The sequence below is a fragment of the Acanthochromis polyacanthus genome, chromosome 20 (genome assembly GCF_021347895.1).
Source record: "Acanthochromis polyacanthus isolate Apoly-LR-REF ecotype Palm Island chromosome 20, KAUST_Apoly_ChrSc, whole genome shotgun sequence".
Taxonomy (NCBI): Eukaryota; Metazoa; Chordata; class Actinopteri; family Pomacentridae; genus Acanthochromis; species Acanthochromis polyacanthus.
Genome location: NC_067132.1, coordinates 18,554,424 through 18,580,874, shown reverse-complemented (window position 1 = coordinate 18,580,874; position 26,451 = coordinate 18,554,424). Strand labels below are relative to the sequence as shown.

The window sequence follows — 26,451 nt, the reverse complement described above, 5'->3', positions numbered from 1 at the left end:
TTTTAGTGACAGCAATGCTACACCAGTCTGACTAGTAGCTCTAAATATGTTTATATCCCACTGGAATTTAAGGACTGTTGTGACTCATTGCTTGAAAAAGGAGAATTAGTGAAATGACAAATAAGAGACATGCAATGAGGTAACACAATAACATAAAAAAAATCAAAGGTAAAAGAAAATAAAACTATTTCTATTTTTATTGTCTATTTTTATCATCTAATAGTTTTTAATCTGTATTTATTTGTTAATTCTATTCTCTTTTTCCCTCTATTTATTTACTTATTCATGCATTTATTTTACATATTTACTGTTACTATTATTATTATCATTTTTTGCCTTGTGTTTATGTTTTTTTCCCTCTATTTTCTTTCCCTACCTGTGGCATTTTATTATTTTATTTTGTGTTGTTGCACAACTTTATTCTGAAAATCTTTTAACAAGTTTGGACTGACAAGTATTCTGTAATTCAGTGCTCTTCCTTAGTATCCTTTTCTTTTTTGCACTGTCTGTAAAGCACTTTGTCAAATCTGTTTTGAAAATACTGCTAAGAAACAGAGTGAAAGTCAGTCTGAAAATGCGATAAGAGGAGCAAACCTCGTGCCAGGAGTTGCCCAGGTAGTTGCCATCAGTGTGGGCCACAGTGATGAGGGTCTTGATGGTGTCAATGTTCTTCTGCTTCATTTCAGCGATGCCAGAGCTGGCTGTCAGCAGGGTGAACCTTGCCAGGGCCTGCACATATGCATCCCTCTCCAACTGTTACAGACACAAAACAACAAGGATCACAATGATGCCAGGCACGACTCACAGCCGGACACCAATCCTCTGGTTCAGACTGGGGCACCTGTATGGAGAAGATGCAGGCTATCCTGATGGCACAACGGATTCCTTCGAGACACAGCGAGGCCACTTCGGTGTCATCGCAGTCCTGAAGGCCCACGCTGAAAGCAGCCAGGAAGGGCGTCCACGCCAGCTGAGGAACAACAACAACAAGCATGAGGATTCCAGTTTGTGTTTGCAATCAATGTGCGTGCAGTATGCTACTCGTGTTACCTTGAACATGGGCCTGACGTGCTCCAGATGTGTGGCGCTGGTGAAGGGAGCCTGGACATGGCTGACAGCCTCCATCAGAGCTTTGGCTGTCTTGGCCATCTGCTCCATCTCCACATTGTACAGCAGACGCCTCTGCTTCTCGCTGGCCACACCTGAGCAAGAATCAACACCAGACAGTCACACAAACACAGAAATATTAAACATGTTTAACAAGCTCTGCAATATGCCAAAAAGAAGCTGAATTATCTAGAGAGAAAATGTGAAAATAGGCTCCTTCATGCCTTTAAGTGGCTAAATGAAGCGTTCGTTGTAACACAGATAACAGGTAAATTGCTCCAGATTATCTAAAATCTCACTATTTTTATTTATTATGTCTTTGACACATCCCACAGGAGCGAAACTCACTTTGCTTGTTGGATTTCATGGTGAGCTCTTTAGTTTCCTTCATGGCAATCTTCTTCCCTGCAATCTCATCGTAGATGGCTGAGAGGTACTCCTCAGGTAGGTCTTTGCTGTCGTTGATGCCACGGTTCATCTTGATATATTGCTCTTTTGTCATTTTATTCTTCACCTTTACAGATAACAACAAGGATGCAAGTCAAAGGCTGCTTAGGTAATCCTGGTGATTTATGCTGCATTGATATCTGAGGGAATGACTGCTGCCAAAACACATTCCCAAAGACTGCTGCCTCACTGAGGTGGAGTGCTTACCTGTGGACTGTGAAGGTCTGTTGTCAACATAATGATTGAGTAGGCAAGGACGTATGCAGTGTCAGCGCTGGCGAAGAGGGTTTGCCTGGGAAATTGAAAGAAAGAGAAGGGTAGGGAAAGAGAGAAAGCAGAGTAACTTAGCAGAATGTTGTTTAGTGGCCACTGAGAATCACATCCAGCCAGAGATATAAACTCACCCCTGATTGCATTCAAGATATCTGGCTGCAAATTTCTCCATGAGCCGGTCGATCTTCTGGGCCTCTCCAGGGAGTCGAAAGCCCTCCAGGAACATCCTCAGCGCAGAAACAAAATCTTTGCCCTGGAAGTCCATTTGATCTACGTAGGCATACATCACCTCTTTATTGAAACGGTCATTATCCCCGAGGAATTCTCCCACTTGAGTCTAAGAGAGCAAAAAAGAGATGTCAGTTTTAATGTGCTGCAATGTTTTTGCCATATTATTTGTGCTGTTTTATACTCTGCATGCATACAGCTAACACTTCTCAGTAGAAAGAAAAATAGAGGAAGAAAATCTATTCCTATTTTGTCCTCCCACCTTACTTCTTAACACTGTTTTGCTGTTTGACTCATCTAACAGCAGGACCATCCAGAGCAGGACCATCCAGTCGGTGTGGATTACACAAATAATGCGAGTTATCCACTCTGTTTGCCGCCACTGTGGAGCCACTGCAGCTAAGGGCCCTTATTTCTAACCAGAGGTTACGTATGATCTTAAATGCTGATTATTACGGTGCACAGACACCCTTGAGGCTCTCCAATCAAGGCTGAGTGTTCTGCTTATTAAAGTTATCACTTGGGATGTACATAGGACTCTAACTTGGAGTGGCTCAGTGGCTGTTTATTGCTGTTGGACACTTGTTACATTATTGTGTTGCTTCTGTGCAGTTTGTACATAAAGCGCAGAGTGGAGTATGACTGGCCATTTGTTTTTTGGCCAGCCATTTCTCTGCTACATTGGCAGAAAAATGCTAATTTTCTTTTGCACTCATAAATAAACTGACAAACTGACAAACTCAAATGACCTGCCTTTTGTCCCCACAGGCAAGTGCAGACTACAAAGAAGATTTTTGCCACAAATTTCTTTCTGACACAGAAACTACAGGTCAAAAGGGTAGTAAGGTTAAAGTTGTCTGAATATTTGAATAAATTTAAGTTAATCAACACACAACTCCGACTCATCCACATTCTACCTTCTGTTACAATCACACTGAAAACACTGAATATTATTTTTCCTCGGTCATTATACAAATCATTTTTTTCTTAGCTTATTCCTACATTGTACTCTGAATGTTTGCATGTTTTATATTACTGATGTCATGAAGATTTCTGTAAGTTACAAAGTAAATTTGCTTGTGTAAAATCCATTTGTGCTATTTCAAAGGATACCTTTTGGGAGTGTTACATACAATGTGTTTGTTGGTAGAATATATAACGAGCAAGAAAGAGAAAAAGCGAGCAGTCCAACAATGGCTTTGTGTGCATTTGATCCAGTCTCGGAATAATCTTGTAATCAATACGCTTTGTCTGTTGTTGTGTAGTGAGAGCAACCTCACGCCAACATGCCAACGCTGTGGAACAAAATATCTTCTGTGGTGTGAGCGGTGCAGCAGCTCTGTAATTTCTGATGTTTTGAAGTCTGCACTTGCTTTAAGCTGAGTAACCCAAATAACAGCAGAATGACTTCTTACTGAATCAAGTCTCTCCTCCTGGTGCAAGAACTGAGCAAGGTCCTCCGGGGTTGTACCCAGCATGCCTTGCTCTTGAAGGTACTGTATTCCTCTCTTTGGTTTCTTGTTGAACCTGTGTAAAACCCAGAGACACGGAACTTAATGTAGCCATATCACAGAATCAAGAGAATAAAATAGCAAATTTATGGGAACACGTACAGGTCAATGCCCTGCTCGATGATCTCCTTCTGCTGTTTGAGCACCTCAAACTGCTCAGGGTTGTCAGTCCCTGACATCTGTGTGCTGTAGCTTCCGATGCCAGATGAAGCAGTGGAGTCCAAAGAGTTAATGCTCCCATAGCGATTTATGGTCTCCGGGGCCTTGGTCTCTGTGCTCTCCTGCTCTGATGGTTTCTCTTGGCCTGAGGAGCAATAAAATAACAAAATAAGACAACCCAGGAGCGATGACAGATGACTGGAAATGAACCAGCTATTCTATTGTTGCTCTAAGAAACGATCCCTGAAAGCATCATAAAGGTGAGGTCTTTCATTGAAGCTCTGGCATCGGCACAAACTCAGCCTGGAGGCCTGAAACAGGAGCTAACTTAAAGTTGGTACTGTAGGAGAGAAACTTTACTGGACGAAAGGGGAAACTTCAACACAGAACAAAATAACCCCAAGGCCTTCTTAATGATTGTTGCTGGCAGGGAGGGCATGAATACAGGCATTACTCACATGCACACACAACCACAGACTAATAAATTCCAGAAACACACACACACAACAGGTGCAAGGCAGGGCAGCAGGGGAGATATTATAAAAGGTGGGTTATCTAAAATGCTCCAGGCAGTCCAAGGGGAAGCAGACAAAACTTTGAAGCAAAAGAAAGGTGATTTCTTAAGCCGAGCTCAGTGATCTGCTGCTGTTGGTAGAGTGAGTCCACCCAGTAACCCTGCACAGGAGCCCGGCATCTGGTTACTCATTGGAAACTCTTTAAAACATTCAGCACAGTGTCACAGTAATGTGAGCTACTAGTGTGCTGAACCATTCTTAGACTTACAGAGCAGAGTGGAAAAGGTGGAGGAATACAGACAGAGGACAGGGAAGTGACGTTAAGGTTAACTGTGTGCTTGGCAAACATTTTAACATTTTCATAAATTAATGAGCAGCATTTTTACCCATTTAGTCCATAGAAATATTTCTGCCATTAGTTTAAGTGAATCTAAACAATGATTCTGGTTACAAACTATGGGTGTAAGTGGGAAACCTTACAAAGTTATATAATGCAACACTTGAACAAAACTGCCTAAAACTAAAAACACAACAGGCTTCAAACGGGCAATTTTCATCACAACAATGTTCTAGCAAACACTCCATTCTGTTCAACTATTACCTGCTCTTGCTTTGAGGCCATCCAGAAAGTGGAGAAAATAACACAACAAAGGACAATTGAAAAAGTGGACATAATAGATTGTTTTGTAGGACTAGACTGCACTACAGAATTCAGTATTTTGTACCAACAAATCTTACTGCACATCCATTGGATAATGAAGAAAATAGTGTTTGTCTGAAAGAGCAAATTCAAAATTCACAATTCAAATACTAACCTATGAGCTCCAGCTGGATTACTAATGAGTGATTATTGGCAAAATGTATATCCTCTGAGGGAACACATCTGTCTCTGCAGGTTAGCCTAGACAGCTTAGCCGGAAGCTAGCCTGTGAATAGTTCCAGGGGCTTGTGGAATATCTTTCCAGTCCTTTCACAGAGTTACACTTTTCCTTGGTCTAAGCCCCTCCTTTGGCAAACAACAGAAATCCTTCCGTGTGCAGAAGACCCAGGGCCAGACTCACACAGAGGATGGGCTCTGTATGTTGTAGAGGGGTGTGTTTCATCACAGTCTGGCCTAAGGTATCGCTCTTTTTAGGACTAAACCTCCAGGATTAGCCTGTCTGCGCTGGCTTCTGGGCATTATTTCACTGCCTCCTCTGGCTAGAGCTGAGCTGATGGATGCCCGCTTTCCTTCTTGGCGTGGTAGCTTCCCTGATGAATGCCAACTGTCAGTCCTACAACTGATTGCAACCGTGCTGATGGATATGAGCTTTATCGCAAACTCCAGGTAACCTTCATGATGAACCGCTGCCAAAACCAGAGCAATCACAGGAAAGACTACTTATAACCATGGCTGTCTCACACATAGTTCCCACAATAAAGGTTCAATCCTCCACAGCCTTTTGAGGTAAAGAAACAGCCTGGATTTTATACGCAAAGCCAACAAAGCGTAAAACTGCAGGCTTCCGTTCATCCCAGCATGCATCATCTTCATTTAAGGCGTGAACATACATTCAAACTGCCTCTAAGAAGACCAGCTACACTAAAGGATTGTGTCTTCATAAAATAATGTGGAATACACTGTAGTGACACGCTTCTGTTTCTGTAATCTAACAAAACTGTCTTCAAATCCTCTCCAGAAACCCCTAGAATTTCCATTGGATTTTATTTCAATTTTTAATAAAAGCGAGTAGCTCAACAGCAACAGATTATTCTGTGTGTAGTCAGTCTCTCTTGGACTGACCCGAACTGAAAGATAAACAGGAATTCTGGCGCTGGTGTGTTTACAGATTAAATACTTGATCAGTGAGCGGAATCAGAATGAGGAGAAAAGGTAATTTTCTTGTGTCTTGTATTCAGATCAGGCAGGACGGCTGCCAGGTAGTTTTGATAGATGACACCCATGCTCAGTGCATCAGTGACTCACCGAGGCTGGTCTGAGAATTGGGGTTGACGTATTGGTCTTTACTCCATTCAACCATACATTTCAGGATGGACACTAGACATTCAAGGCCTTTCTTTCTCAGAGTCAGCTCCTAGAAAACAATAACAACAAAATTGGTAAAAATAATGGTAAAGAATTTGAACAATGTAATAAATATTGCAGCGTCGGTAAGCCCAAGAAAAGTGAGGAATAAGAGATTCTTAAAAATCACCTGCAGAGGTGTTGTACCAAGTTCATGGCCTCCGCGACCCTGCGCAATTTTTGAGAGGTCGTTGACCAACCGCTCAAATATGTTAGCAGCATTCAAGTCACAATCATAGTTGACGTAGATGTCCACCACGCTCTGGGCATCTGAAAGAGACAGATGGTACACAGACGGAGATTGTCAGAGGAAAATCTATGAAACAAATACAGACTGTGTACTCAGCTTTTATGGAGTCAGAGGCATACATCTGAATAATTACATACTTAATCAAAGGTTAATTACAATCATTAAAACAAACTGAGCCTTTCATGATGTGATGAAACACATTTAGCTGACAAATATTTCTTTAATACATCTGTTGTATTTGTGCTAAAAGCCCCCATAACAGTTCAAGCACCAAATATTTTATTGATTACACAATTTTAAAGAAAAAAGAACAAGCCAACCTGCACATATTCTTGTGAGGGTTTGTATAACCATCCATTTGTGGTCATAAGAGCTTGTGGACGTCTCAAGGATATACAGGAAAATCTCTTTGAAGAACACCTGTAGAGGAAAGTCATGTAAGAGTGTAAACAGCACGACAAAAACACCGCCAGTCGCCTCCACAACCGAAGAAAAAAAAGCACACAATTCTCCAGGAGCCCACATGATTTCCCTTGAGTAGACAGAACAAATACAGCAAGGGGAGGTCATGTGTTAGAAACTCTGAACAAACCCAACCAGATTAATAAACTGCAAGCAACAGAGAGCATATATATAATAGTGTGACTCAGCTGAGGTGGATGAGTGTTACAGACTCGGTGAGAAATGTTCACATATATCATTTGTGTCAGCTGCCAGCCGCATTGAGAAATGGTGTCACGCTGTCGATATAAGAATATACTTTATATGGTGTTCTACTTGTTTCCACCAAGACTGTCGGTAACAGAAAGAAGAGAAATGTTCAACCACCAACTTTATACTGGTGTGAAAAACAAAATCCAACAAACAAAGCAAAAAAAATAAGACAGCAAAACATTTTTATGATGACAGCTGGCTGGAATTACGTGGCAATTAATACATTTGTTCTCACTTTGCCTTAGCCTTTAACTTTAGTTGCTAACTTTCTGTCTTTCCCAGACAAACTTTCAGCTGCAGGAGAAGGTGTGAAATGTTTCTCCGTTACCCTTTCCGTCAAGAAGTGGTGGGTGGATATATAAATATAGCTATTGTACTGAGGCAGCTAATTCATCATGTTTTCCTTGAATATCGCCAAAAAACATACAGCAGCAAAAAAGACAAGTCTAACACACCTGAAAAAAAGAGCGTCTAATGGATCCATCATATTCTGGTCTACTGAGGTCTTCAGTAGAGAAACTGTAACCTACATTTTTCAGATTAACAAAAGCGTCTATATTACCTCGATTTGCATCTTGAGGTGTGTCTTGAAGTGGGACAGCAGAGTGAGGAAGATGGAGAGTGAGAGTTCGAAGACCTCAGGCACAGAGGAGACACCGTTCTTGGACAGGGCCACACACAGGTACTGCTTGATGGCGTTGATGAACATCTCATTGGTCTTGAAGATGGGCCCAGCGTTCTGCAGGATGGACAGCAGCAGCTGGAGGGACAAGACCTTCGATCGCAACTCATGAGACCTGGAGAGAAAAGAAAGATAATCAGAGTGGGAAAATTCTTACAATTTGTTGAGATTTTGCTAAAGATTTAAACTTTTATACTGAAAGTAGGGACAGACCAATTATTGGCCTGGCCGATTAATGCGGCCGATATTTGGCGTTTTTCCGATTAGCGATATCCGTAAATTACTGACAGATTCTTGATTAATTAAACGTGCTACTTCAGGTCTAATGAAGCCATCTCTTTCAATCTGTCATCTCTCTGTTGTCTCAGAAATGTCTTTCTAGTGGAGACTGCAAAAACTGAACACAACCCAGGAAATTAGCTACTCTCACAGTGACTAAGGCTACGCTAACAGCGAGCGGTTAAGCAGCTCGCTGTTAGCGTAGCCTGTTAGTGTAGCGTTAGGCAGCCACAAATCACCCTAAAACAGAGTCTAGAAAACAGTCATGAATAATGCTTTAAGATATGGACCTTAGCTTGCAATTAAAGCAACAGAACAGTAAAAGACTAAGAAAATAGAGAAGAACAGCAGATGTAACTGCAGGAGACAAACTGATCAATCTCAGTTGAGAGCATCCTAATTTAATCACTCCTATTTCTACTACGCATATTCAGTTACAGTCATTTTATTAAGGAAAAAGTCTAGCAATGAATGACAGGTTCCTGCTATCACATGCGATTAAGACATGACACGCAATGTATATCAATTCCAAGTATTGGTTATCGGCATTTCTTGGCTTCAGTATCGGCTCTGAAAAACCTATATCGGTTGATAAAAGCAAATAAACTGCACTAGTAATGGTGTGAAACTAAGAAGAATTATAAAATGAATTCAATTGGATTTGTTTAATAGGGAAGGACAGGATAAAATACAGTAGTGATTAAATTAAAATACACCATCTACACAAACTGTGTAATTGTGCATTAGTCTACATGTGCAGCGTTAGCTCTTATGCTGTGAGATAAGGGTGAATGCTGCCTAAAACAATTAAAAGGATTAGATTCTTTCCCAGCCATCTGCTCCAAACTCTCAAGAGCATTTTGTCAAATTTGACAAACGTTAACATTTCAGTCACACAAATCATCAGCTATAAAAACAAAAAACAAGATCCACTAAAATCCAGTACGCATAAGTGAAATGATCTGTCCTTCAAGCAGAGATACACCACAAAGAAAGAGTAATGCACAGAGACCACATCATGTCGTATCTTGACATCAGAGAGTTAAAATCTTCAGCAGCCTTCAAAGAAATGCTCGGGCAACTAAATCAAAATGTCTCTCCGTATAGAGCTTCGGGTTGTCTGAACTGTTTTTCTGCAGCAGCAGGACAGGAAAAACTGAATCTCAAAAATCTTACTTTCAGCTACTTTATATGCTGAGTTTGGCTGCTTCTCTGCAATGTCTTCCATCTCTGGCAAGCAGACAAAGTGGGATTTATGTGGCACAACAACAATGTGTCTGCTTCTTCAGTGAGGGCCAAAAAATATGGACATTTTTTTCCCCAGAAAGGAGAAATAAAATCGGAGGCATAATGACTCAAGGTGCCGCAAGATTGTCGTGACGAGATGAAACAATTTGGTCCAATGAACAGATGCAATCTTGAAGGAAAGTAAAAAAAAATACAACCAAATCTTTCTTAGAGGGATTGTTACTAAATGATTCTGGCATCTTAAAACAGCGAAAATGAGAAACCTTGTGTCCCAGAAAAACTTAGAAAAAGCTAAAGCATGCTTATTTTTTGTGGAGTGGACTAATACAACTATTAGACATTTGCTACTCGTTAAAAATGCTGCTGTCAGAAAACAAACACCAACAAAGAGAAGACAGCGCTCCAATTCCCAGACCCTTGCACTGGTCTACAGTTACATATAGAACTGAATTTAAAGCCCTATTTACCGTCCATAAGTATTACAACAATCTGAAACCAAAATACATTGTAGATAAGTTTACTAAGTATAAGTCTAGTAGGTCTCTTAGATCTACAGGGACTGGTCTGGTTTGTGGTGATAAACGTTTATTTTCAATCAGGTTAAATGGCTTTTATCCACTATACCACACACTACTGGAATCAGCTCCTCTTTGGAACTTTGCACTGAATTTAGCCATTCTCAACTTGGCTGAAGACTGTTCTTTTAGCTATTTCTTGAAATTAACATTCCACTTTTACATATTCTATAAATTCTGGATTAAACTTGTCTGTATTTTGACAAAAATTGACCATTTTTATATATTTTTTACTTAATCTTTAATATTTGTTGGGATGCGTTTAACTAAATTTGTTTTAATGCATTTTTTTTCTTTTTCAAGAATTTAATGCACTTTGTAAAAGTCTTTCTGTGTGAAATGTGTTACACAAATAAACCTTCCTGGTCCTAAATGTTCATAAACATTATTGCCATTTACACCTGAATAATAGAACGGATTTATCTGAATCCTATATATGTATAAGAATCAACAAACTGAATTCTACAGAGCTGGAAAGGAAACTAAGTATTGTCGTTCCATTTGGCAAAAGAAGACATTTTTGTACATTTTATACCATGGATGACCACTGATGTCCTGCAGTAGGGGTACCAAGAAGTAAAGAGTGATGGCACCTTTCAAAATAAAAGTAACAAAATGCTTAACATTAAAAGCAAAAAAAAAAAAAAGCAACATAAACTATTATTCCAGAGTTTAGCAGCAAAGACAGCCTCCTGCCACCTTGAGTCAAGCTCTATCAGAAGATGCTGGTTCGTCAATCTGATAAAAAAAAAAAAAAGCCCTTGAGAGCAGAGGGGTGTACTGGAAACAAGATTAATGGGTTGCTCTCTTTTAACCTGCTAGATCGTCTTTGTCGCTGCTGCTGCATGGCTAACCTGCTCCTAGGAGGGTTCTGTTCAGAGTTGAGGATCTAAAAAGGCTGTAAGAAGTGTCAGCTTTTCTTTATTTTCTTGACCATATTCTCTACAAAACAGACTCTCAGCTGAGGGAGCACGCCACATTTGCAAACCTGTTCAGCTGTAATCCCATTTCACGAATTCATGGTGTTAAATTGTAATGTGTCACGCTGCCACAGGAGGCTACATGCATTCAGTTATTATGAAAACGCATAAACAATTTGATATATTTGGTCCTGATTTGCTGCCAAATCCATTTTACACTGCTGGTACTGCAGCTAATAGGACACAAATGAGAAAACTGGTTAATCTATTTGTATTTATCATAGAGTGATTCATTTCACTTTGATTTGGCCAAAAACTGAAGTGAATTCCACGTATCCTTCATTATGGGATGGTGCCAGAACCAATTGTGCTTCTGGATCATCATGTTCAAACATTTAAATTTAAAATTTTAAGATCTCTAATGTGCAGCAGGAGTTGGGAGTGCACTGATTGATGAAAAAATAGATTAAGTTACATCATTTACAATTTTCTGTCCACAGTCCTCTCTGCAATCATTTGTAGTGAAAGTGCTTTTTACCTTAATAATTTTTCATTTTCTTCAAAGCTCTCTGTTATAACAACCTGTTCCTCTTGATTCTTTGTGCAAAAGAAAACTCAAATGACATGTTGAACGCTCCCTTTTATGAGAGGGCACAGAGCCCAGTGAAGAAAAACCGGGTTAACAAAAAAAGCTTGTGATAATAAACTTCATTTAGATTTTGTCAAGCTGGGGCACACAGAGATGTTGAACTAGCCTCTTCGAACTCATCTCAGATGTGTATTTTTGATCCACTGTGAGGGTCCTAAAGCAGCTTCTGATAGTTAAAATACTGATAATGGAAGTGCTGAGCCTGTGTGCTGTGTTGTGTGAGCGTCGCAGAGAGTGAAACATCAGGCAGAACAGCCTGGTTTGGAGGGTAAAAGGTTTCTGTCTGACACTGACATGGCACATCAGTGCTGTGGTAATTGACGTGGCCTTCATCAAACACACAAGATCCAAACAAACGCACACCTCTCCTGAATTTCCAACACATTCATTTAAAATGCTATGCAAGAGCAGAGTAGGATTACATTTTACTGGCATAAACTGACATAAACCTGACTAAAGAGTAAATAGATTTTAAAAAGGAAACAAATATTCATGTCGTCCAGCAGACTCTGTGAACTGAGTTTTATACAGAAACCAGATGCAGGAAATCCAGTTTCACATAGGCTACAGCTATCAGCACCGGCCAATCAGACGCCTGTATTTTACCAAACCAGAGCAAATCTGATTATTCTTTTCTTCTTTCTGGTACTTAGAAAAAGAAAGGGGAACAGTCAAAATGGGATTCTGTGGCTCATGAAACCAGGAGGTGATTCAGAAAACGCTGAGTGATGCCTCATTGTCTCCTTCATCACCATTTATCAAAACACTGCTGCTATCACTGGAGCAATCCTCATTTAAAATCATGACTCACATCTATTCTTATGCCCCAAACGCTAACACAGAATAACACCGAGGCAATACAAAGGGCGTTTACAGGGGCTTGAAGGAAAGTAGAATATATTATGCTGATTTTAGAATTAATCAGCTGTTTAACAAACAATTAGATATTCAAAATAGAATACCATCTTATCTATTGATCTGTTTAGAAACAAAAGCTGGAAAACAATCCAAGTGAAATTCTCAGGCAAGTTTGTGAATGAGCACATCTAAAATGGAAATCGCATGTTCTGAAAGTAATTCAACCTCCAGCAGAAACACAATAAATTTCTGAGGTTTTAATGATGAATTCTGAAAAGACATAGGAATTTAAAAAAAAATTCTAAGCAATTATTTGTGGTGCCCAAAACAGGTACAGACAAAGCTGTTGTTGTTCTGTTTCATTGTTATGCACAATGTTTAATACAGAAGAACAAAAGCTGAAATAAGAACAATGACTTCCTTTGAATTTTACATATTATTTTTGTGTTTCACTGCTGCGTGACCAGCTACCCTTTGAGTATAAATAAAACCACTGAATGACTGATTTCAGCCTCTTTTTTATTGCTGCTATTAGCCACCATCCCTAACCCCAGAATACTTTGAAAGTACACATCTGCTATCACAACCATACATCCCTCTGTGGTCATTCTGTCACGTCCTGTTGTCTCTAACTCTACCTTCTCATTACAATCATGCAGAGACTTGCACTTTTCGTGTACAACGCTTGACAACAATCTGCGGCACTTTATGATTTTCTCTATAACTGAAAGATAACCAAGTAAATAACAATCACAGCCTTTAACTTACTTTGGATCAGGCGGTCCATCTGACAGCGGCTTCATTGACAGTTTGCAGAGCGAGCGAAAGACAAGGAAGGCATCTTTCTGGAGGATGTGGGAGAATTTAGCACCTGGCGGCTGGCCCGGTGCGGCTCCTGATTCCTGCAGAGGAACAAATACAGCAAACAATCAGCATGTAGTTAGCAACATCTTCTTTCACTCTTCTCACATCCTGTAGCAGATTTAACATAAACAGCGTGTGATTATAAGCCTCCAGGTCTAATAGATTTGTTTGACTGTGATCACTGAGGAGATGTTTACATCGGAATGAACAACTGTAATTACGATAAGAAAATGCAAGCAACATATTCAGCTGGTTTCTGTCATCCACAAAATGCATGTAAGGACATTTGCATTATTTTGTCTTCTATTCAAATCAAAGAGTTCATTTTATATGTTTTTACATTTTTGACATTTTTCCATTTTGACTGTAGTGAAGCTCAAAACAGTAACATATGAAACTAAATGAAAAGGAATACAGTTGCAGCTTAAAATATTTCCTCTGGATCTTAACCCTTTGAACCCCAAACACTGCATGCAGGTTTGAAAGTCAATCTGATACCAAAATAACCCATGTATCAGAGCCAGAATGTACAAAAAAACTAAAGATTCACCTGAACTTTCTGTCTGTCATTGAGCTACTCATCTGTAGTGTGTGTTTCCACAAAAAGACTTACCAAATCTAACTTTAATATCGCGATCAAAATTACTTTATTCTACATGTCTCATTTAACAATTAATCTAATCAGATTCTGTAATAAATTTAAAAAATAATAATAATCAGTGCTCAAGTGCAACTGTGACCCAACTGGAGACTCAGCTGTGACTGACAGTAATGTGACAAAAACTGAGAATTGGGAGTGCTTGAACTGGACTGAACCAAACTAAAAAATGTAAGTAGTAAAACATCTATATTTTGGTGAGTCAATTTTCACACTGAAAAATGTAGATGTTGATTCCAAGTTTCCAATTTTTGAAAGAAAAATAGTCAAAGATAAGATAAGAGATAAGATAGTCCTTTATTTCTCCCCACGTCAGGGGAAATTCACATTATTACAGCAGCTTATGTAGCAATAAACACAGCAATAGTAATAAACTAACAATAAAATAGTAATAGTAATATTTACAACATGTACAGGGAAGAGAAATGAGAAAGAAATACTACAGCATTGACACACTGGAAACAATACAATATAAAGTGGCTTGAAAAAATAAGTTTAAAAAGTGCAAAGATGTAACAGTGCAAGAATTGCTGTGCACATTTTGTGGTTTGGGGTGATATGATATGAGTCCAGTATATGCTAGCATCAGCCACTGATGCTGATGTTGTCTTACAGCTGATGCTCCTTCTTGCAGGCTGGGTGTCTAAGCCTGCTGCTGAAGAAGCTAATTAAAGACCCCACAGAAATGCAACTTTCCCTTATTTTTGTTTTTTGTTTGATGGAACTGTAATGTCTGGCTGCATAAATGACACTTTAGAGCTCTCTCTACATCTAGCTGTGGTTGTGCTTTTTTTGAGAGGTCCTACACCTCTCTCTTCACAGAGGTGTAGGAATTTATAATGCAGTGAAAAATGAGCCCACATTCAGTGAAAATGAGATGGAAGCAAAAAAAAAAAAAAGCCCTGATAGTGCTCGGGGTTCAGGGGGCTAATTTGACTTAAACATAACACGCAGAGGAAAGCATGCTGTGTCTCCACATCCCTGGTCTCTTACCTGAGTGTCATTGGACGAGACAGACAGTCTGTCATCGGGCAGCGACGGGGTGAAGCTGGCAGAAATCGGAGTGCCGGGGATGCCGTTGGCATGGACGTGCTCGCTGTCGCTCCCAATGGTGCCCTCATCCTCCAGGGAGCTCTGGGTGCCTTCTGTCACCGCTTCAGTCGGCTCAGACTCTGCAGGCTCGCCTTCGCCACCAGACTCCTTGGTGTCAGAGCAGAGGTTTGCTGGGTCCAGACAGTGACCTGGAGTGATGATGGAAAAGGGAAAGGTTGGGTGACACACTGATGTCTTAAACATCTTAAAACATTTTGTACAAGGACAGGACGTTAGATGAACAGAAAAGCAACACTGAACTGTCAGATCTTTATCTCGAGCTGGACACCATGTTCTCATTAAGTACAAAGTGAACATTACTGTGGCACTTAAACAGCATGTTCAGCAGCATCCAAGAGAACTTTCAGGTTGCTAGAGGATACTAGAGAGCACTTCTTCTTAATCTGCTCCTCCTCAACCTTTAAAGGCTGTTTGTCAAAGTGCTGCCCAAGGGCAAAAGTGCATTTGCAAACAAGTCAAAGCACTGCTCTATGTTTGTACAAATTAATAAAGCTCTTTTTGCTGCCAAGGAAAAAATATTCTTTTCCCCCCATTTGCAAACAAAGGAGTGCTGTGCCTTGGCGTGACCGAAAATTCTATTATCCAGGAAACGTATTTGTCTAACAGCCTGAAAGCAGCATTTACCTGTCATCTGAGGCACAACTTGTATATTATGTAAAGTGCATGTCTTTGCTTTCTCACATGAATCTAAGCAAGGACTGTGCAAATAATGAGAGGAGAAATTATACGTGTGGCTGATTCTTTGGCTGAGCTGCATACGGCCAGAAAAAGGATCAGTTTAGCGTTAAACTAACTCACAAAGCAGGTGTAAATTTGCACCGGTATTTGGAGGGAAAGTGAGAATTTAAAGATCTCTTACTCTGCAGAAATGTCGAAGTCAGCAAACAAGTGTGAGCAAAGTGAAATGTGCTTTTCGAAGCTGCCTTGAACAAAGACTGGAGGGGGAGTTGGCTGCGGCACTTGAACTTTCCGTTCGCTGAGCTGCAAGCTCACTTTTTTGAGAACATAAATAGCCAGTGCCTTTAAAAAAATAAAAACAGTTTTATTTATTTTTTTATTACATCATACAGAAAACGTCTCACCTCCTGCAACCGTATTGACCACCTCCTGTAGAATACTCTGGACTATTTCCTGGGCTTTCTCCTCATAGTTTGGGGTCTCCTCATCCTCCTCCTCACCTGCTTGTGCATGCTGCTGGGCTGCTGCATCTGAACAACACATGTACACTTTCAATACACGCCCTGATTCTTTTTGTGTAACTAAAGCATGCAAAGTGGAATAAACAGATTGGTTTGGCTCTGCTGTAAGTATAGCATAGTTACAAGGTCACTGAAAGACATTTTTTTAATCCTCTTCTTCAAATTCTACAGCAGCTCTTTCATGGGAGCAGTTTTTGTAGTGCTGAATGTCGTATCAAATGTTAGCAACAGCTAACGCTGGCTCTTTCTGCTTTTTTTCCTCTCAACATTAAATTGCACAAAATGTCAAGAGTGAGGCTTTTACAGTGTGTTTTCAAGGTGCTGTAACTCTCCCAACGGCAAAGATAGCAGCCCAGAAGTGACACAAAACTCTACAGATATGCAACATCTACAATACATGGTTCTCAAACATTCCAATGAGTGTTAATGGAGAGCGAATACAGCCTAATGAGTTTAAAGCTGCAGTTGATTAGCATTCAGTTGTGAGGAGGTTCATTCCTGGATATGTGGCCAAAAGATAATGAAGGAAGAGTTTATTCAAAATTGCAGACCAATGGATTCACAATAAGGCAGGACATAGGCTTTTGAATTGACGTAAAAATAGTGGGATTAGTGATTTATGAGTACGGGTCTTATCTCTGTCCATGTATGTTGGCAGAAAAAAGAACATGATTTAGGAAACTCTGAATATGGAAACACGATACAGAATTATGCATTTATTCTCCCTTTGAGCAGCCTTACTCTGTGCCGCTGCGGTGGCTTGGTCTGCCTCCGTCTGTTCGTTTTCAGCCACACAGAATTCAGAACCATTTTCTGGATCTGGGTTCTCGTAGACAGGCCCCTGTTCTCCCTGCTCCTCCGGCTCCCTTTGCTCCTCCGGCTCCCCAGACACAGACCTGCTGCTGCTCTCCGGGGCCGGTGTCGAGGGGGTGGATGGGGTGGATGGGATGTTGATGCTGGGAGTGGAAGGGGTGACGGGCCCGTTGGCCTCCTGGGTCAGACCCTTGGCTGGCGGGTGAATATGAGTCTGGGGGGAGTCTGGCTCAGTGTGCTGGGTGACTGGGGAGTGCTGCCGGTGCCGCTCCCGCTCCAGCTGTTTTGCTTCCTGCAGCTGTGGGAGGGTGGGACACACACACGTGCAAGAAAACCCAAAAAGAAAACACACAGACAACACACACAAAGAACAGCAAAGACATTCATAGAGAAAAGGCACATGCGACACACACACACACACATACACACACACACACACAGAGAAAGACAGGTTAAGAATATGCAAACAAACTCATCAGCAGTTACAAGTTTGATCAACCTGTCTGCATTCCCTGAGGACTCACTGAGCCCAAAGCAGAGCCACAACACTTCCAGATCTAGAGTGTCAGCATACATCAGATGTGCATTTTTATGGAAATGTATATGAATATGCACACACTAAGAAGTAGGACATGCTACGAAAACAGCAATGAGACAAACTTTATGCAGTCAATCCATGCTGGCCTGTGAGTCTATTTTAGTTTGCTGGTGGCAGAAGTCATTTTTGCTGGAAAATGGCTCATACAGCCATGTCCTGGCTGATGTGTCATGGCTGACATGTGTTACCACTGTTTCTGATAGGGAGCACTAGAAAATGTCGCTGTGCTTTAGCTTGCCAGGTCATGAGGCAAAAGTGGGTCACAAGACATTTGCTCATGGTTATTATTAAAAGAATATGAGTTATATGCTGATAGATATTGTGTTATTTCATGTACTAGATTGCCTCCTGGGCAAGGTAATATTTTGATTCTAAGAGGAAACACTTAAAAATAAATTCAGATTGTGATCTCACAGGGAAAATAATCATCTGCACAGTTAGATACTTCATTGTTTCACAGCAAACACCAATATACGTTCTGAAAAAGAGAGCAAGTAACTACAAGCAGTGGAAATTCTCTCAGCCAAGCTAAATTAACAACAGCCCATGGTGCATTTGCAATCCAAGTGCATTTGTAGATTTACCAAGAAAAAAAAAGGCCAAAAAACAACTTATAGACTTGAGTGAGTCAAAGAGAAAAGGCACAGTAGCTGAAAGGGACACGGGTAGCAGATGAAAATATAAACAATGTGACACATTTACAAAACAATGGTGATCTATGGTGATCTTTCTATCAACAGCAGACTTTTCTTTGAATTCATAACCACAACTGAAAGTGTAAATCTGCCAAGTACAGGAAGACTGGGGGTCAGTGTGAATTTGCTTCAGTGAAGTAGCCCATCTAATGTCTATTTCTAGCCACAAGACACATACAATCTGTTCAATGATATTTCCTCACTGGATTTCTTTTAAACTCTCACAACCAAAAGCTGTCTTTCATGTCAAATTACATACATTTCTTTCAATAAATCTATTATGTCTTGGTTTGAAAACCATACCTCCATCAGAAGCTGGTCAATTCTAATTAAAGGAGATCGCCTGCTATTGTCGCATTTAAATGCAACCGACTAAATTCAGTGATGCAGCATTCTGAACGAAACGATTAGTACTGAATATGAGCAACGGTAACAAGGCCAGACAAACGCACCTCGACTGGAGGGGACAGGCGAGGCAGCACAAACAAACTAAGCTCATTATTTAAATGCCACCTCAGTTGGATAGTGAAGGCTGCATGAGAGTGTGTAAGACAAACACTGTGTGTGTGTATTCGTGTCTGTGTGTGTGTGTGTGTGTGTGTGTGTGTGTGTGTGTGTGTGTGTGTGTGTGTGTGTGTGTGTGTGTGTGTGTGTGTGTGTGTGTGTGTGTGTGTGTGTGATCATACCATGCTGAGCAGCAGCCAGGAGGATACATCGACACACAAATACAGAGTGGATCTCCCTGTGCAGCAGCACTACACTACACAGGCAGTGACAATACAACAATAGGCCTCTGCCTCAAAGTGGGCCTTGTCTCTAACTCCTATAACTCTACCCCTGACTGTGCCTTATATTTCTCTGTCTGTGTCTGACTCAATGCCAGTCGTTCATTGTTCTAAAAAGAGCTATAATAGGCCTTGAACAAAACTTAACAAAAAGCTGTCAGGAATAAGACCGGCAGAGCTCACCTGCGATTACTCTGTGATTAGAAACTAAAATGTAAACTGGTGTGGGAAAGCGAGATGATTCGTAAGCAACAAAGTCAACAAAAGCCACAACAAGCATACGGTGGAAGAAGTACACAGCAAACCTGCTCCTGTGCAGTGTAGGAGCAAAGGAAGAGAACGGATGAGTGCATGAATGGATGAGGAAAAAGCTTAATGTGCAAACACAGATACACAGAGAAGAGTTTAAGAGTTCTGATCAGGCATGTCATGGCAGTCCTGCACGCTTTACCTGGCGGTCACGCTTTCTGGAGGCCTGAGACCAAGATATCTTGTGATTTGTAAGCTATGTGTCCAAAAGGAAGGTAGGGAGGCAGGTGAGGAGGGGAAAAGTGTCATTCAAAAAGAAAAAGATGACATTAGAGCAAGCTTTTTTGAAGGCAACACCTAAAATGTCCCTCTGGACACAAAGCAAACAGTACACTTAAATTAAATCAGGAAGGTCTGAGTAAACCATCAAGCAGAAAGCTTCTATATTGTATTACAATCCAATCTGGCTCTATACCAGAACAGTTGTACATGCTGCTAATTTTCGTGGCAAATTAAAACTGAAACTTCACAGACTTTTGAATCTTAAAACTACAGCGTGTTTGATTCTGAAACAAGCTCAAACGACTTTTGTTAGTGGCTCAAGAGAGGAGCTGTCCTCTCTGTCCCACTTCCGTGTGTCTCTCTACATAAACAGAATGTTTCCAGAAGGTTGAACATACTGCTTGATTCTCCATGCGTGCGAAGATGACGTTGAGCATCTGTGTGAGCGTGGCCTTGGCTGTGGTCTGGTTGATGAGGTTCTTGCTGGCCAGGTAGATGTTGTAGCACGTGCGGACGGCCTGCAGCACGGTACCCTCGTGGATTTCTATGTGCTGAGAGGTCACTGCTGTCAACAGAGCCTGGAAGAAAGAGTAAAGAATGGGAGTTAGGGAATTTGGTTGCTGAATGGCTGCTGGTACTTTATCTGTTCAGAATCTAGTAATGTTTCTAAAATGCTTCCAAGTGTCAAGCTATAGTAACTGACGTATCATACACATGAGCCAAAACTTCAAGTTATAGGAGGAATGTGAGAATTTTTTTAGTGAGATTGTTTCTAAAACTAATTTTACTAAGGATTTTCACCACAGTGCAACAACAAAATAGACCACAAACAGGGACTACACAAGTCAGTCGCAGACCTGCTTACAAAATAAAAATGTATTAAAACAGACTTGAAAACATCATAAATATGGGAATAAAATGGAAAGTTAAAAAAAAATGATGGTGGTTCAGATACTTTCCTTGATGTTACAACTGATGTCAATGTCGAAGAAATCAAAGCAGAAACTACACGAGCTATCAGCAACTAAGTTATGAAGATAAAAAAGAGATTCAACACCCCAAAGAAGTCTAAAATCTATCATCTAGAAAGACTAACAATTTGAAGTGGTCTTCTGCCTATGTGGCATAATTTTCTAATGAATTGTTCAGCAGTGATGAGAAAACAAACAACCCAAAGAATCAAAATTTGACGATTTTGATCATCGATTAATGACTCAAAAGTCAGAATTCCCTTATTCCAGCTTCTTAAATTTGAATATTTTCTACCAAAATCTTTCTATGACAGTAAACTGTATCATTGTGGCTGTGGACAAAACAGGACATTATAGGATGTTATCTTGGGCTTTGGGAAACTATGAAACAATTATAAATCAAGAAAGTAATCTATCCATTAATAGACAGTGAAAATTCGCATTAGTTGCTGCCCTACTGGGTAATATAATCTCTATTTCACACTTTAAGCAAATAATTACCACTTGTCTCGATGTAAAGCTCATATTCATAATGAAGTTCAGAACAGTTACTTTTTTTTAAATCTATAAAAAAAAATATTTTCATTAATTCAGAAAATTAATTAAAGACAGTGACAGTCTGCAGGGACCGAGTTGTTTACAGCTGCTTATTAATTAAGCATCGATAAAACCGGCTTCATATCACCAAGACACAAGATCTTTATTGAAGAAATAACTGATGGCTAATTAGACCATCTAAAGTTGGTGAAGTATCTGTGTAACAAACTGTGATATTTCAGAAGATAAAGACAGCAGCACACCTTAATAATCTGTAGCTGTACGCCTTCATCAGTCTGTGGTCCTTGGAAACAAGCACAGATGGTCTCGATGATCCTGTCGATGAGCTTCTTGCCCGGAGCCGTGCTGTCCGGGGCGCTTCCTGTCAGGTGGCCATACGCTATCAGCTTCTGCAAGTCAGATACATATGCAGACACACATGGAAACACACGGGCACACACACACACACACAAACACAACCTGTGATGCCTGTGAAAATGAGCAATTTTTGCTTGGAACTAAATTTCCGTCTGTTTGGATGCATTTTATTCGTTTGCTACTCAGGAGGACTCGGCAAAGTCTTCCAAAAATAAGGAAAAAGAAGAACCTGGCATACAATGGGCTGCCAGATAGAAACACTCATGTAAAACATTTGGGGGCTGGCTTGTCCTGCCACTGACCTGTAAACAGTCGAGCGAGGTGATGACGATGCGGGGACATTTAGACTGACATGCCAGCTCAAACGGCAAGAAGTACTTGTCGGCTTCAATGAAGTTGGTCTTTGATTTGATTGGCGGTAAAGTGCTGGAACCCGATTTGCCATCTCCACTGGGTGGACTAGGAAGGGACAATACAGGGGGAAAAAGAGAGAAAGAGACTGCGATCACATGGTCCAATCTGTCAGACAGAGTTACTAGAAAACAGGAAAGGTTAAAAATCACCCTGACACATACACTTCCTTTGACATCCAGGAACAGCGAATGAGAAAGTGAGTGCTAAAAATGGTATGTTTCACTATACAGAGCAACCTTTTCTTGCTCCACTGCTGGAATAAGACATTAAACATGCGAAACCTACAAACATCCTACCCTGCACCCTTTTCTGCAGGCAAAACACAGAGCGACAAAAACTTTATGACACTGAATTTAATATACGGCTTTAAATTCCTCACTTGATCTCTCCTGGGAAGGGTAGTAATCCCAGAGGTCTGTTATTCAGGCTCAGACTTTGCCATGCGTTCATGCTGACATAGCATCTTCTGACCCAGGACCAGTAACTACACCTTACATCAAATGACAGCAGCTATTTTTTTTTCTGAATTTTTAAAGACCAGAGACGAAGCCATAAAATATGGACCACTGCCTTCAGCAGCCATGTCTCTACAGCATCCCCAAGCACCACCACCACACCCAGACTGCACTCGCTGGGATAAGAGAAGAACAGAGAAAGGGAGGGAGGGAGGGAGGCAGCCAAACAGGGAGGGGGAGACAGATAGCAAAGGAGGGGGCTGCATTGTTTATGTCTTGGCAAGGAAAAAGGATGACTTCAGCTCTTTTTAGAGGGACGACCTCACGGAGCATAGCGGGGCACAATCATAGAGAGAAGCAGAAGAAGAGAGGAAGCATGCCTCACTTTAGTGCCTCGTCAAGGAAGGAAAGGGGGAAAATATTGGGAGGAAAGCTATCCAGTCGCATGAATTAAAGAGGAATTAGAGAGAGATCCAGACAATGTAGAGAGAGGCAGAGGAATGGAGGAGAGCTTGGGGAAGGAAAAAAATACAGATTACAAGATTGGTCTGAAAACAAAAGGGGAACAGACATAAAATACAACAAATCATAGATGATTTAAGGGGGAAATGATCAACAAACATCTAAACATAAAAGCATGAATCGTCTGAACATCTTGTCCAAACAGTAATTTTCAAAACCTTTTGGACAACAACATCAAAGTGGAGCTGTGATTCAGCATTAACTGTCAGCTCATGTGTACAGTCTGACCCAGTCTCTGTGCTGTGGATCTGCAGGCTTATTCCTGGACTGCCTGCTTAATGTCAGCTGCCCTGCCCTATAACTTACCATCAGCCCAGTGTCAGACTCAGCCTGCTTATAAAATACAACAGAAAAGTAAAATAACTGGTCAGGCAGCAAGACCTGCATCCATCTCTCCCTGCTGGTATTGTGTGTGCTTCGACTCCAGCTAGCTACATGTAATTTTCCTGAGAAGGCACAATACAAGTGTAATGCAGGAAATAAAACAGACTCTTCTTATTATATACAGAATGATTATTTTTTAAATTAGGTTGAAAGTTTCTTGGGCTTAAAAAAAGTCCTACTAAAACCCTGTCTCCTCTTAAGATCTACTTAGTATCACATAACTGTTGCCTCTCAGTTGTAACTAAATGTCTTCCTTAGCAGCTGAAGTTCGGTCAGCTGTCACTGAACTGTTGACGGAATAGTTTGACAATAACTAATCAGATTATTTGCTCCACCTCTACTTCTAAGATAAGAGTGACCGTGATGAAAAGTTTCCAGGAAGTTCCCGCACGTGGCCAAGACATACTCCAGCACAAACCTGCTCACAACACCACGAAGTGTATTTTGTATATTTCATCATTTGAGCAAGAAGTTTGTTATTGATTGCTGAGCTTCAGGGGTGCTAGTTAGTAAGGTTTATTTCCTAGAGCTATGGAAGCCGTTTCCCCCATTTTATCTCCCCAGTATTTTATCTTTATGCCAGGTTAACCATCTGCAGGATGTTGTTTCATATTTAACACACAGATATTGCGAGTGCTGTGAATGCTATCACACTTCCGTAAGAAACAATGAGCAAGAAAGTGATTTCTTATTTCAAGTCTACTGTACTTTGTTCGAAGTCTGAAATTGCTCACAATACTGGAAGGCTTGAACATCTGCACTTCCTAGACAACTGAACAAATTGCATCTACTGAGAAAGACAAGCAAATAAATGTACCTTGAGCGCAAATTGCTTTTTAGAGCTTAAATGTTTTATTCTCCGGGTCTTCAGCTGGTGTTACAGTTCAGTGATTGCATTTACTAAATTTTTTACACTATTTAGACTGCATCTCCTAAAGCACAAATAGTGATCCCTACATTATGCCTCTATACATGAGGCGGCCTGCCTAAATATCACGGTACTTGAATTTGCCGGTATTGCTCAGTGCTATTCCCATCTGGCTCATTTATCTGCTGTATAAATGGATTCTCAATTGAGCTGAGCAGAACAGAAAATCAATTATATCCAGATATGATTTAAAATAGTGATATAAATGGTACTGTGATGGATGTCACCCGCCCCTACAACTCCGCTGTTTTTGTTTCAAGGGAGCCTTTGTCAAAAATGCCTCTACATGCAAACGCTTTACAGAATGAATGCACAAATAGGAACTATTTACATGGGGTTGCAGGCTCACAAAAAGTGAATTTGTATTCATAAGTGCAAAAGCTACACTTTTGCATCTATATGACAAGAAAAAAAAATAGATGAGAGCTGTGAAATATCCGAGGTGAAACCAAAAGCAGCAGCATTTGTGTGACTTGGGTGTGGCCTCAGATAGCTGCTACATCTATCTTTGATCTATAAGTCCAAACCTTGAGGGGAAAATCTGGATAAAATTGGTTACTGGTCAATCTGACATGTAGAGAATAGAGAACCTGCAGAGAAATAAAGAGGGAGGGAGGCACTGTGTGTGTGAGCGGGGGAAATGAGGGACTGAAATGTAAGAGTGAAATAAAAATGAGTCGGCAGGAGGAAGAAAGGATGGGGAAGAGGAGAGGCGGCACTCATGCTACGTTTCATTCCAAAGCCCGAGTTACTTGGCAGCCCATTCACGAGCACGCTGCACACACACACACACAACCACAAGCTGCACACACACTGTTGAAAACAAGTTCAGCATGAGGAAAGGCTTTATGAAGAAAGCCATTAATGAGAAGGCAAGGGGCTGCTGGGAGCAGGCCAGGCAGAGACACACAAACAAAAACACACCAGAGGCCGTGCGTGTGCATGCACACACACAGACACACACAAAAAAAACACACACAATGTTCTAATCCCCTTACTAGTCTGAACACAGGAGAAAGCAACACAGAGGCCTGCAACTGAGCCATGAATTTTACAGTGCCTGCGCATACACACAGAGACAAAACCCATTAAATGACCCTTGCTGCCATATTTTTGTTACATAATTCATCGCTTCTTACCTTAATTTTTCTGATTCCTCTTTGATTTCCTCTGAAAGAGAGAACAAAGAAAGGGAGGAGATGTTAAATTAGTCATGTACGGGCGTTTGGGAATGCAAATTCTGCAGCATTTTACTCAAGTAATGGCACCATGGGGAGAAGAGCACGTATGACGCCTCAGCAGCACAGTGATTCAACTTATTTTTAACAATGCAACAAAGCACTCCTAAATGCACAATCCTAATGTTTATATTCATTAAATTAGATGGTGTTTTTCAGAGTCTGAGGTTAGTTGTGCGTGTGCAGCCCCCAATCTCCTTCCCAGAGGATTAGGCTACATACTGCACTTTGCTGACACTTACAGCTGCACACATCCAACACGTTTGTACTCTAAGTGCAACAATGGAGCGGATTTCACACACTTGCAACAAAAGTATCCACTGTGCGGCTTGGTTTTTTTTTCCCCCCTCGCGTGAATGCTCTTGTGTAGTCATGGTGATCGTCATGTTTACATCCCAACACCAAGCAGAGAGGAGTCTGGTTAATGTATTGCCTCAGCCGCAGCCTAACCCCAAAAAACGTGATCATTATTCACTCTGCGCCGCGTCCACGAGCCAGGCCGACATTTGTGTTTATTTCACAGATCTGCAGGCATGAAAGCAGTTGTATGAACTTGCTGAGCGCTGACACAGAAGAGCAGGGAAAAAAAAAAGAGAGACAGACACACAGAGGGAGGGATGAGAGAGAGGAAGAGACAGAAATAGAGCTAGAGAGAGGCCAATTGGTACTAGACATTAAAGTGAGCCTTGAATGAGGAAGCTTTTAAAAACACAGTGGCGATCGGCAAAATCCTTACAGAATTGCACCAGCCTGCAATCTTTGGGAAAAACCCCAGCAATGCAATGACAGCTCAATTATTTCAGTGCTGGAAGGCCAACAGTCCTTTCAAAGAAACCCACTTGGCGAGAATACTTAGCACTTAAAACTCTAAGGAATTAAATTAAGGCT

General features: G+C 40.8%; 1 protein-coding gene across 2 annotated transcripts in view; it reads right to left on the bottom strand.

Moving 5' to 3' along the window:
• arfgef1 (ADP-ribosylation factor guanine nucleotide-exchange factor 1 (brefeldin A-inhibited)) overlaps nt 1-26,451 on the bottom strand; it is a 61,121-nt gene that overhangs the window by 13,633 nt on the left and 21,037 nt on the right. The window contains exons 2-22 of one of the 2 annotated variants that reach the window (XM_022206486.2): nt 25,465-25,495; nt 21,925-22,081; nt 21,508-21,654; nt 20,135-20,314; nt 19,657-19,710; nt 17,056-17,425; nt 16,198-16,323; nt 14,996-15,243; nt 13,249-13,382; nt 7,832-8,066; nt 6,876-6,975; nt 6,436-6,575; nt 6,207-6,315; nt 3,669-3,870; nt 3,471-3,582; nt 1,959-2,164; nt 1,762-1,846; nt 1,456-1,621; nt 1,051-1,202; nt 842-970; nt 595-753 (exon numbers count right to left, since the gene is read on the bottom strand). In XM_022206486.2, the coding sequence (XP_022062178.1) occupies nt 595-753; nt 842-970; nt 1,051-1,202; nt 1,456-1,621; nt 1,762-1,846; nt 1,959-2,164; nt 3,471-3,582; nt 3,669-3,870; nt 6,207-6,315; nt 6,436-6,575; nt 6,876-6,975; nt 7,832-8,066; nt 13,249-13,382; nt 14,996-15,243; nt 16,198-16,323; nt 17,056-17,425; nt 19,657-19,710; nt 20,135-20,314; nt 21,508-21,654; nt 21,925-22,081; nt 25,465-25,495 (3,242 nt within the window). The remainder of the gene's footprint in view (nt 1-594; nt 754-841; nt 971-1,050; nt 1,203-1,455; nt 1,622-1,761; nt 1,847-1,958; nt 2,165-3,470; nt 3,583-3,668; nt 3,871-6,206; nt 6,316-6,435; nt 6,576-6,875; nt 6,976-7,831; nt 8,067-13,248; nt 13,383-14,995; nt 15,244-16,197; nt 16,324-17,055; nt 17,426-19,656; nt 19,711-20,134; nt 20,315-21,507; nt 21,655-21,924; nt 22,082-25,464; nt 25,496-26,451) is intronic. The other variant, XM_022206487.2, reaches the window with a different exon arrangement.